At 41.5% G+C, this 13,078-nt stretch overlaps 1 protein-coding gene across 5 annotated transcripts in view; it reads left to right on the top strand.

The window, feature by feature from the left end:
* LOC124046291 (unconventional myosin-VI-like) overlaps nt 1-13,078 on the top strand; it is a 102,746-nt gene that overhangs the window by 85,119 nt on the left and 4,549 nt on the right. Inside the window, exons 28-32 of one of the 5 annotated variants that reach the window (XM_046366481.1) lie at nt 2,007-2,167; nt 2,505-2,549; nt 2,990-3,025; nt 3,655-3,693; nt 4,873-4,973. In XM_046366481.1, coding sequence (XP_046222437.1) covers nt 2,007-2,167; nt 2,505-2,549; nt 2,990-3,025; nt 3,655-3,693; nt 4,873-4,973 — 382 coding nt within the window. The remainder of the gene's footprint in view (nt 1-2,006; nt 2,168-2,504; nt 2,550-2,989; nt 3,026-3,654; nt 3,694-4,872; nt 4,974-13,078) is intronic. The other 4 variants (XM_046366482.1, XM_046366484.1, XM_046366483.1 and 1 more) reach the window with 4 other exon arrangements.

Below are 13,078 nucleotides of genomic sequence, written 5' to 3'. Positions count from 1 at the left end.
TACAATGATGGCCTACACCGACCAAACCCGGATTGCCAATTGTGCTCCGCCCTATGGGACTCCCAATCACGGCTGGTTGTGAGACAGTCTGGATTTGAACCCGGGTGTCTGTAGTGACGCCTCTAGATGCCGTGCCTGCTACACTCGGGAGTTACTGACCCTTCCTTTCCCACTAGAGAGACCCTAACACTGGTCCACTTCCTCAGACATTGACCTTAATTCCTGATAGTCTCCAATGACTTTCTATGGAGCAGTAATGGATTGATTTCTTACCTGTCGTGTTTGTTGTACTAAGACCGAGGTCGTGGCAGTGGTCAGATTTCCCAGTGGGCCGTCCCTTTCTTGTGATGGATCACTCCTGCTGAGTTTCTCCTTCCCCTTGCCTTCCCAGAACCACCCTCCTCCCTCCCGCTGTGCCTGTCCTCCGCTTCCCTTAATGATCATGCCCTCAATTACCATTTGCAGTTACCTCCTTTTTTTTCTCTACCATTTCTTCCCATCCCCCTTCTGTCCTCTTCTGCCCTGTAATCCCATATGCATTTTCCTAATTTTCTCTTCCTCTGCACTCTCTTCCCACCCTCATCCCCCTTTTCTTCTGTCCCTTATTACCATATGCTGTTCTCTCTTTCTCTCCTCCTCTGCCCTCTATTCCCAGCCTCAGGCCCCCCTTTCCCGCTCTCTTTTTTTCCCTCTATCCCCTCATTCCCACAACCTTCTCCAGTCCTCAACTCTCCATCAAACCTCTTCCTTCCTCATACATCACTTATTTTCATCAGTCTCTCTTCTTTTTCTTCACTACTGCTCTCCTTTATCCTGCCCTCTTATTTTGGTAGTCTTTCATCTCTAATCCCCCTACTTCCTGTGTGTGTTCTCTTCTCTCTGTAATCCCTACTTCCCTCTTCCCCCGCCATCCCATTCTCTTCCTCTCAACACACCAGTCCTCCTCTTTTGCATGCCCTCCTGTTCCACCGTTCACTGTCTCTAATCTACCCGGGCTGGAAGCCCAGGCCTGTCAAAGCACTCCTGCTCATGTTGGAGTACTAGAAGTACTGATGCTAGTTCATTTCATGGGACGCAAGCAGAGGCACCCATGTCTGCCCTCCCAAACTCACCCCAGCACAGCATTGATATTCATAGATCTTCCCCCCCGTTGCTTTTAGTAGCCTTATTCACATGCACAAAGCTGAGATTCCGATGCGTCTTTAGCCTTGGCTCATCCTACTTCAAAGCCTTAGAATAGTGGAAATAGGCTTTTTTTGGGGGGGCTGTGCTTTTCTTTCCCTCAGAGATTTGCTACTTTCACCTTGCCCTCAGTTTCCTCTTCTCCAACTTTCTTTGCTACCTTGTTTATCACCCTCCAACTTCCTCACAAGGCCTAAAGTTCCCTCTGACCTTCAGAGTTCCCTCTGACCTTCAGAGTACCCTCTGACCTTCCTCTCTGATTAGGCTGCCGTGTTGTTGTTGCAGTTGTCTGCTGGGTGCATGTCTGCATCGTCTAGGTGCGCAGTCACAGGGACAGACTTGATACCAGCTGCTTGAACCAGGTTGTATGTCTAATCAGGCCACACAGCAGGCCCTGTAATTGCCTAAGTTCTCCTGGCATTCAGGGCCAGTTGAGGTTCCATCGCTCCCCAGGACTAAGACAGTCTGACACAACCCATGGTCCTGCTCTAATCTCTGACTCCAGGGGTGACTGGCTTTCCCCCAAAAAAGTGTGAGAAGAAGAACTTCCGACTTGTGTTTACAGATTAAAAGTGGCGTGTAATGTCAATCATCATGAAAATGTCAATCTATGGCGTGTAAAATGTTTTAATCTTACCACGTTTCTGCTATTGACTGTCTGAACGTAACTGCCTAGTGATAAAGATAATCTATTCTTTCTCTGCTGTAGTGATGTTTCACATCGATAACAGCTTCCTTACATGAAGCGCATATAAATGAACCACTCATGATGCAATGGCGGTGTTGAGAATAATGATGATGGTGCCGACAATGTGTGCATTCAGGCGGAGATGGACATCCAGATAGCGTTGGAGCGAGAGGAGGACGCCCAGCGGTCAGCCATGTTGGAGCAGGAGAAGAGGGACAGAGAGCTTGCCATGAGGATCGCCCAGAGTGAAGCCGAACTCATCACCGACGAGGCCTTGATGGACCTCAGCCTGCGCAGGTACACACGGATACAAACAAACACACACAGAAGTGGACACACAAACACACACACTGTGCTGTATATTGTTATTCATATATTGTCGTGTCTCAATACACGAGCCCTAGATTAGGTTGTTGCAGGACGTACCCAAGGTTAGGTACGTGGAAAAGGTTGTTGTTTAACCCAGAAAATGGTATAATAAGAGCTCAAGGGAGCTTCTGCAGCAGGATTTGGTAAGGATTCAACAAGTCAAATAAAAATAGGTGTTGTGTTTCATCTAGGTCCGAAAGGAGACCACTACCTGTCCACTGCATGCATAACCTATTTTTTCTCCTTTTGTTCTCCCCTCTTTCAGAAATGGGTCTTTCTCAGGTCTCTATCCAGACACAATGAGATCCATGTAAGACATTAGCCATTAGTTTAGCTTCCTGCTTCCAGTAACCTAACACAACCCATTAATCACACTCCCCCGCATGCTTTAATCTCAACCTCAAATCTAATCTTTCATCAATTTATATCCAGGATTATACCAGCCCATGCAAAGCCATCATAAACAATACGCAAATTCTCTAACTCTTCACGTTGGATCGAACAAAATAACACCACATTCCAGTCACGAATCAATCTGCCGTTGTGGTCCCGGCCCGGGGCAGGAATCAACAGTGCCATGGGATAAGCACGTCTGTTACTAGCCCAACGTAAACAGGCAACCGTTGCGTGACAAATCTAAACAGGAACAGGAACATGCCGATCTGCTTTTGATCGGTTTCTGCTGATTCTTCTAAGTTGCAACAATCATATGCTCACATATAACCTAATCATCATATCCTCTGTTTGCAGTGCTGGTGGACTTCAAAACCTCAAGGCAATCACAATGTATGTTCTCTGGGACTTTTTTATACATTGCATTTGTTCTTATAAAGCATATGGATATGGCAAACATTGATATTCCATTCCTATTGTATTAGATCTGATGGCTTTGCACAACTATTTGATAAAACACACAAAGCCCCCTCCCCCTAACTCCTAACCAACATTCGTGGTAGGACTAATTAGCTAACTACTTAGGACTCACACTTAACCACTCAAGTAAGGATATCAGTAGCTACCACCGTCAAAACAAATGGATGAGTTTAGCCATGGTTAGTTACAGTTGGAATAGAGTAGTACTGTATTTGGTGTACTGACACTTGGGCTACCTGTTCACTCATCAGATGCGATTATTTCTTCATGACTTGTCACTGAGGGATACATTTAAGCAGCTTCCAATTTTCACAGCGGTCAACACGCCACAAGTGTCACAACAGTGTGTGACTGTCACAACGCACGCTGACATCAACGTATCAGATGGCTGCACACACAGTTCATAGTGGAAGCCACCCTGATCTCTGTGACCAATGGGAAATACTATTTATACTACTGATATATGGATGTGTATGAATCAGAGACATTGATGTATTATTCTGTTATAGTAATTTATGTGTGCTGGTATTATGTGTTTATAGGGAGGAAATGGCGCTGGAAATGTCACAACTTCTGGCTTGGTGGGTAATGGAGAGAAATATTTTTTTCTCGGATCAATGATCACCTGAATCGCCCAAATCGATTAATCAAATTAATAATTTCCGAAGAATTCAAATGTATTATTAAAATTGTTTCAAATCCTAGTGCGCAAAGGGAAATGAAGAGATTTTACCAAGGATGTTATCTTGTTGATCAGTTTATGGAATCTTGAAATTAGACGTGTGTGTGTGTGTATTTTGGGATGAAATCTGATTGTGTACCAGCTGTGGCATTGACCACAACTATTGCACTTTGAACACAACTAATTTCCTTAAAACTGGTTTAAGTTACTACTGCAGAAGTTACTGCAAACAACAAACAGTTTTTTTCCCCTCGGACATCAATGAACGCTGATTCCCCTTACTATGGATTCCATAGTAAGGGGAATTGCATGCTATCTATAATAAGCGCTCTTTGTTAGAGCTAGTTGGCCAGCGCACTTTCAAGTCACCGTGTCTAAACTCAATCCCTGTTACCCCCGGAGCACTTTGAGGGGGTGACATGACACAACTATCCAGCGCTCAGCCCCAAAGGTCAGGTGAGCTGTCACCACCACACACAACATGTCTCTCCCTGACATTCTTCTGTCACTCCGGTATCTGCCCAGGCTGGCCCTCCTCTTACAGGGAGGCTTAACGTCCGAAGATTGGATTAGCACCAGAAGACCCAAGGATTCCTCTACAGCGGCCCAAAGCCTTTACCCTGCCACACAGACAGACCTGGAGGGCCACCCGTAAATAGGGGCCAAATCCTTCCTGTCGGGTTGTTAATTAGAGATCTCAGAAGCATGCTGCGGGAGGCAGGTAAAGGGCTGCAGACTGTGCTTACCGAAGCCCAGGAACACACTGACTAAGTTTAGGTGGGGTGGGAAAAAGGTTATAGGGTGAAATGGTCACACTAAATGGCCACACATCTGCAGTGGGAGTGTAATTGCCTGTGGGATGTCAGAGAGCAGTGACGAAGTCAGACACAGATTTTCCCCTTTTTGCCCCACTTAGCACTTGATTATTTTTCTGATTGTTACCAGTATTTTAGTCTTTGAAAATGACCACCGCATCACTATGGCGGCGCCGATTCTAACGGGGATTCCGAGACGTCTCACTGCTCTGACTTTTGAAAATTGATTCCTCTCTTCTCTCCCTTCCTTGCGGGGAATGCAGGGGTCCACAGGTGCAGGCACTCAAAGCCGCCGGCGTGAGGAAGTACGACCTGAGCAAGTGGAAGTACGCTGAGCTGCGGGATGTCATCAACACCTCATGCGGTAAGACTTTTCCCCAAGGTGGCGAGCTCTCAGGGAGATTCATGATCCAGCTCTGTGCACCTCCATCACTCACACCATCATTAATTCAGCCCCAATGTTAATAATTGAAAATCTGTCCAGTAACGCAACCTCTTCAAATGGGTTTTCGACCCGCTCTAGACTTTCCTGCCTAGGCATGATTTCCCCTGTAATTTTCACAGATAGCTAAAGTGGGAGGTAATTTCCAGGAAATTGCAACCAGGCCGAAATTGATAGAGGAATTCTATTTGGTTGAGGGTGTAAGATTAGGAGCCGACAGGAGAGTGTACATGCAGCTGCTACGTTGATGAGGGTACAGCATTGTGGCAGAGTGGGAAATTATTACCATTTAAGGTGAATTAGTGTTTTTCTCTCTGTATCTGTTTCAATATAAAAATATGGAGGAAAGTCTTACCACCTCAGTCTGATTCGACATGTGTGAATAGGCGAGATGAATAGAATAGCGAGCTGTCAGTTGGGGAGCGCTTCGTACCAACACTTCCCCTAAGAGCATGCTGTGCATCAACCAATGGCAAGCATAGCACAAACACCTCAGACGGTGGAAAATAGGGTCTAAGCTACAATATATGTGAGAAATTGACATCAAAGTGAAAAAAGTGACAATGTGTATTTGAAAGAACTTGACAATGTTTATTCAAATAAATTATCAAATTGTTTGACAGCCCTGTTTTTTGGCTTTTAAATTATATCAAATTCAACCGTGTATTTTTTCCAGTGATGAAGACATGGTTGTCTCATGGTAGGGTGGGGAATGCAAAATGGGTCAACTTTGAGCACCTCTATCTTCGAAATGTTTTGTCATTCAGTTCCAAAAAGTTACTTTCTGACCACTTCTGCTATTGGCAAATACACTACATGACCAAAGGTATGTGGACATCTGCTCGTCAAACATCTCAGTCCAAAATCATGGGCATTAGTATGGAGTTGGTCCCCCCTTTGCTGCTATATTTGCCTCCACTCTTCTGGAATGGCTTTCCACTTGATGTCGGAACATTGCTGCTGGGATTTGCTTCCATTCAGCCACAAGCATTAGTGAGGTTGGGCACTGATGTTAGGCGATTAGGCCTGGCTCGCGGTTGGTGTTTTCATCCTAAAGGTGTTTGATGGGGTTAAGGTCAAGGCTCTGTGCAGGCCAGTCAAGTTTTCCACACCTATTGAAACAAACCATTTCTGTATGGACCCCGCTTTGTGCACGGGGGCATTGTCATGCTGAAACAGGAGAGGGGCATCCCCAAACTGTTGCCACAAAGTTGGAAGCACAGAATAGGTTTAGAATGTAGCGTTAAGAATTCTCTTAACTGGAACGAAGAATTCTCTTAACTGAAACTGCCTAGCCCGAACCATGAAAAACAGCCCCAGACCACCCCCACCAAACTTTACAATTGGTACTATGCATTCAGGCAGGTAGTGTTGTACTGGCATCCATGTTACGATAATTAATTAGCTCAGGTTCCCAGAACATTCCCTTTAATCTAAAGAATTCACGTGTTTAATTAAAACTCACAAAATAAAACTTCTAATATTCCATATGCGTATGTACCCCTTTCCTAGAGATATTGTCTCTAGGAAACATGTAAATCTCCTCAAACCCAAAGGCTAAAATCAAACAAAACATTTCCAGGCCTTTTCAATTTGGTAGAAACATGCCTCTATCTCACTCACTCCCTTTAAGATTACAGCCCCCAGAAAACATTCCCAAGAGAGACAATGAAGCCCCCCCCCACACACACACAAAAAAAAAACACTTGGTCAGCATTCATTATACTACCCCGATTCAGAAACCCAAACGTTGACTACAAACACAACCCAATAATAATGAGAATTCCATTGTACTGCCTCTAATCATTCATTTTACACTTCCTCAATGGTTATATGTACTTAATTGAACATGCGCTACCCTTGGATACAATACTGTACTTTAAATCTATGAAATTCCCCTACTACTTGACTAGTTTAGCCCAAGCTTGCTTTACAACATCAAAACCCATTCAGTCTGTATGTAAACAGTCTCTTAAAATGCTTGATAGGAATACCCTGCCATTAGACACACACAAATGTGATTAATGTGTACTGTCCTGTAAAATAAAATTAACTCAACCTGCAATCCGCTTTACTGATCTGACATTGTTCCACGTAATGGAAACAGATTATAATGTTACAATACCTTAACTTCCTGTTCCAATTCACTGGTGTTACCTAAACAATCTACAACTTTCCCTTCTCTTTCGGCTTCACCCTTGTGAATTGTCCTAGATTTAAAAGTAATATGTAAATCGCCAAAATGTATAACCTACATCAATCAATCCATAAGAATAAAAACACAATTCGATGGGCATAACTCTATCGCAATTATCTCTCCGCTATTATTTAGAATTCATTAGATTTAGGTAACTGTCTCTTCTATGATTCAGTCATTTAAATACGACTCCATTCTCAATACGTTATTCCAGCAGATTATTTTGGCAACAGACACCGTCGTGCATCGAAATTTGCTTCACTATTATTTTGAATGACTTAGTCTCTCAATTTAACCTAAACAAGCTATTAAAATTGTATCTTTCCAGGCAAAACAAATCAATAGTTGAATTACAATCAGAATTAATTTTAGTCTATTGGTGTATAGACTGAGATGCGAAGCCAAGTCTACCGAGTTGTAGGCAAGAGTTCTACCCCTGGACCACCAACACTATTGAAATGATGGAGACGCAAATAACCCTATTATTATAATTGTCTGTCGTCGTAAACTCCAGCACGTACTACCGAGACAATTCCCAGCCTAGTTTAAAGGTCCAAGTGTTTCCCAGCGAGGATTCTCCTTACTCTCTCTCGTTATCTCTGCCTCTCTCTTTTTCCCTGTATGTCCCCTTATCTTCTCTTTTCCTTTCCTCTCTTGACCCTTGTCACGCTCTCTATCTCCTACTCAGAATTTAGAAATAATTACTATTATGACTTTTGATACGTTATTAGGTCTCACACGCACATCATTTTTTCCCCTGCTGATATCCTTCTTGTAACTTTCTCTCACCCTTTCTCTACGCTTGCCTTCTTACCTTCTTTTCCCGGGATTCAGACAGCCAGGTATTTAACCTTCGACCTGCTGTTTCCCTTGACTATCTACTACTTTATCATTAATTCAAATTTTTCTACATCTCGACGTCTCTAAAAATTCGTACTTCTTTCTCCATTTTGGGCATTAGATTTACCTCTCCATTTTGGGCATAAGATTTACCTCTCATCCCCGGTTAATTCCAGGACCTCCTTTGAGGATTTGCTACTCATGTTTAGTAAAAGCTTGAAGTTACTATGCTTATTCTCACAATCTATGTGTATGTATTTCTATGATCTATGTATGTGCTCTTTTTCCCGTTATCCAATTACTATAGTTGGGAACTATACATGATACAGACAACATCTTGGTGTCATTATACTCCTTATAGTTTGCTTTAATATATGGAGTCCCTAGATTCTAAAATAAAATATTTCACATTCATTTATTCATCATTACAAATATTAATGTGAATATCTCAAAACGACCCTTTTTTTAATGTTGCTTATTTTTATGGAACAATATACTCTTCAAACACATAACATTTCCAGAGTGGGCTCTCTGGTACTTTTAATGATATTACCCATTTTATACATAGATATTGACATTATAGGTCAATTAACCAATCACAGCCCTCCTTTAGGATTGCACATTCAGTAAGTCACCGGCAGAGGGAGTTTCGTTTGAATCCATTTACCGTTCACTGTGTTGGTGGTGTTCATAAAATGTATCATAACTTCATAATTAGCAGGGAGCTCACTCTGGAAATGTTATGTACTTGTAGAGTACTGTACATTGTTCCAAAAAATGTCTTAAAATCAGTGTTAGAAAAAGTACTGAATTGTCATACTTGAGAAGAAGTAAAGATACCTTAATAGTCATTCTGCTACTGAGCAAGGCAGTTAACCCACTGATAGGTGTGTGAATTGCACCATATTGCTGTCTTGCCAGAGCATTCGACATGAAATTACTTTTTCTGTCAGGGAAAATGTATGCAAGGATATTTTCTTTAGGAATGTAGTAAAGTACAGTAGTAAACCCCAGAAACTACTTAGGTACTACTTAAGTATTAAGTACTATACACCATGCTTAAAATTAAAATATATTCAAAAAGGGTTGTTTATTTCAGAATTTAAACATACTCCATATATTAAAGCACACTATAAGGATTATAATGACAATAAGATGTTGTCTGTATCATGTATGGTTCACTGATCAGTCTTACAGGAGGCATGTATAGGTCTAAAAAGGGCCTAATATGGCCAATTTCATGATTTTCTCAAATGGTTTGTGATACAAATGTAAGAATTTCCAGAATAATTTGAGATACCAATAATATTTTTGGCTCGCTCTCGCCTGGAATCGCCCGAATATTATCTGTACCAAAGTTTTTTTTAACAGAAATTACATTAATGGAAGATAGTGGAGGCTGGTGACTTGAATGAAGCAGGATGGGAGACCCACGGTACAGGCGCGGAACACACGGAGGCGACAAAGTGTGTTTTAAAAAATCGTCAAAGACTAATTCTTTTAACCGAACACCATGCCCAAACCAGACATGCGTGTGAGCCATCGTGCACAAATTGATTTTTGTCCCCCCCCCACACTAAGCGCAATCACGACACTCGTGATTGAAATATCAAAACAAACTCAACCAATTATAATATTTTGGGGACAGGTCGAAAAGCATTAAACATTTATGGCAATTTAGCTAGCAACTGCAAGCTAGCTAGCTAAATTGCCATAAATGTTTAATACATGCTGTTGCTAGCTAATTTGACCTGGGATATGTACGTCAACCACATAATTTCTAGTCATCTCTCCTCCTTCCAGGCTTTTTCTTCTTTGGACTTTATATGGCGATTGGCATCTAACTTTCATAATAAAGTGTATTACCATGACCAACCTCGGTTCATCTTTCAATCACCCACGTGGGTATAACCAATGAGGAGATGGCATGTGGGTATATGCTTCTATAAACCAATTAGGAGATGGGAGAGGCGGGACTTGGCACCGCATTCAGCGTCACAAATAGACCTGACTTCTATTTTTGGCAACGCAGACGCTCATTGGCGCACGCGAGCAGTGTGGGTGCAATGACTGAATAACATGTACGTGTACATTTATTTTGCAACGCGAGCAGTGTGGTCAACATGTAAAGCATTTAATAAAGTTGTTTATAGTACAATATTATGAGGAATGGGAATGAGAGGGCTACTTACACAGTGTTGGAAAGGGATCACGGCAGTGATTGAACACCAACTCATGCCTCATACCCTCATTCAGAGACTTGACCAGTGCAGGACAGGATTTGACTGGGAAGACAAAAAACAATAACACAACACATTACACTTAGACAAAAGAGCTAAGAATGAGTTGGTCCAAGCAAGGAGTAAAATCATTGATAATAATAATAATAATGTGATTGACTCGACATACAGTAATGAGATACATTTTATATATGTCCTCACAGTACTTGGAGGGGAAACATTCAATGTGCCAATGGATGAGCAGGCACATGAAACGTGGCTTCAGTTCATGTAAGGAGAAAGTTGACAATGGTAGTGGAGTGGAGTAGTCATCACCTCTTAATCAGGGAGCAGGAGGGCATTTAGCTGTAAATATAAATAGCAGATACATTCCATTATAGCTGCGCCATCCTAGGTTTGGACAACGGGTTTCTCTATGAAGTTAAACTCAGACATCTCAAAATTCATAAAGTCAAACACAGATTGCACATCTAGCCCAAGAAACGTTCCTGAATAAAGCCCTGATCATCCACATACCTGACGATAACTGACAACTGCAAGTAGACTGGTTGCAGCATAGGTCCCAGAGTGTGGGAGCAATTTTAACCCCATGGGGCCTGGAAAACTAGGAAAACTCTGGACCCTATAAGGTTTGACAGTGATTAATCAGTTGTAAAAAGGTTTTATATGGGCTATGTGGGACCAGTTTTTACTAATCAGGTCACATGGGGAGGATTAAAACCCTGTCAAAACTGCATCTACCTTATACAGTATTTGTTTATATAAATGATATTTAGACTAGATTAGGTGAGGGATTTCCTCTACCCAGACACATAGACAACAACTGATAGACAATATAACTCACAGAGCTTGCTTTATGCATGTTTGCATCATGCAGGCCAAATGCAACTGTAGGCCTTATAAAACATTTTAATCGTTTTTTAAAAACTATTATGTTGATTGATTTATTCCAGTTAATAATTTGGGATAAAAAATGTATAGGCAGCCTAGCCACCCCAATTTTGAAAATAAACTAAATTTGATCACATTCGCATTTCAGCATAGGCTGTATGCAAGCTGCTCTTATTAGTAGCCTATAGTTCAGCAAGTAAAGCATCATAACGTGCAATTACCTCTGCAAGCTCCTTGTAGCTTCCCTTGTTGGTAGAACTTTCCCTCTCAACGTGTCCTCTAAAAACAAAAGCTTGCATGCCCAACAGTGATGTTGATAAGCCGCTTGAAAAACATCCCTGTATCTTCTTACTTTATCGTTGTGTTGCGCAGTTTGAATACACAGACCTTTGTCTTAATTGATGCAGCTTTTTCCAGGCAGAGTTCGACCCTCAGTTTTAATTCACACCTTTTCCGTGTACCCCAGAGAATGAACGTGGTTCTTCAACAAAAATTCCACAACATTTTCGGCAGCGTTGGCCATTCTACCATTCTGGCAGAGAAAACTACACACTAGTGCTGGTAGCTAGCTAGCTACTGAAGTTAGCAAGGCACATTTTATTAAATTGCAATAACTGGACACAAAAATAAAGTTCTAAACCAAGAAAACAATTTATAATATACCTCCTCCATCTCCTATAATTTGAATTGAATAATGTCCAAAATGCTCTTCACTCTTAATCTCGATCCAATAATGTCACCAAGCTTCTCAACACATAGAACCCCCATAATGCTCTGTGGCACAATCCCAATACAACACACTAGGTTCATTCTCTGATCCTAATTCTATGATTAGATAGACAACATGTCACTTCATACTGCAAAAGCTTTGATTGGTTGGAGGACATCCTCCGGAAGTGGTCATAATTACTATGTATGTCTATGGAGTGGGTTGAGGCCTACAAGCCTCCTAAGTTTTGTATTGAAGTCAATGTAGCCAGAGGAGGACGGAAGCTAGCTACACCATGGTGCTACCCTAGACAGTGCTGTTGAAGTTACTGTAGATCTTCATTGCAAAAGAGTGTATTTTAATAAATTATTTGGTGACATTAATATATTTAGTATAGTTTTATCTAAAAATTATTACTTTTGTAATGTTTCCCAATATTTTTTTAATGAAATTTCACTTGAGGATGGTCCTCCCTTTCCTCCTCTGAAGAGCCTCCACTGATGGAGGCATCAAAGATAATAAAGACTTACTCCCATAACCTTAAAGGATGAGTAAGTTACAGTATTTCAGAAGCTAGCAGAAGCTAGCAACAGCTGCAAATCCCAATAAAACTTCATGATGTTTTGAAGTTCACTTTCCTTGCTTTGTCAAACAAAACTATCATGAATCTAGCAAAGAAGGTTTGTGGGTGCAGTATTCATTTAGTTTCATAGCACTAATGTTTGCTATCAAGTCTCTCACACTGGCTTTAGCTGGGGCTGCCCAGGCAAGTCTGGGGGTTGCCTAGCAACACGTGCCTCGCAGGTAGGCAATGTCTAGATCAGTGGTTCTTAACCTTGTTGGAGGTACTGAACCCCACCAGTTTCATATGCACATTCACCGAACCCTTCTTAATTTGAATAATAAAATATTATCTTTTCAAATTCAAAACATAGGTATATACACTGCTCAAAAAAATAAAGGGAACACTAAAATAACACATCCTAGATCTGAATGAATGAAATATTCATATTAAATACTTTTTTCTTTACATAGTTGAATGTGCTGACAACCAAATCACACAAAATGATCTATGGAAATCAAATTTAACAACCCATGGAGGTCTGGATTTGGAGTCACTCAAAATTAAAGTGGAAAACCACACTACAGG

The sequence above is a fragment of the Oncorhynchus gorbuscha genome, linkage group LG10, assembly GCF_021184085.1.
Source record: "Oncorhynchus gorbuscha isolate QuinsamMale2020 ecotype Even-year linkage group LG10, OgorEven_v1.0, whole genome shotgun sequence".
NCBI lineage: Eukaryota > Metazoa > Chordata > Actinopteri > Salmoniformes > Salmonidae > Oncorhynchus > Oncorhynchus gorbuscha.
This window is presented reverse-complemented; position numbering and strand designations above follow the sequence as displayed.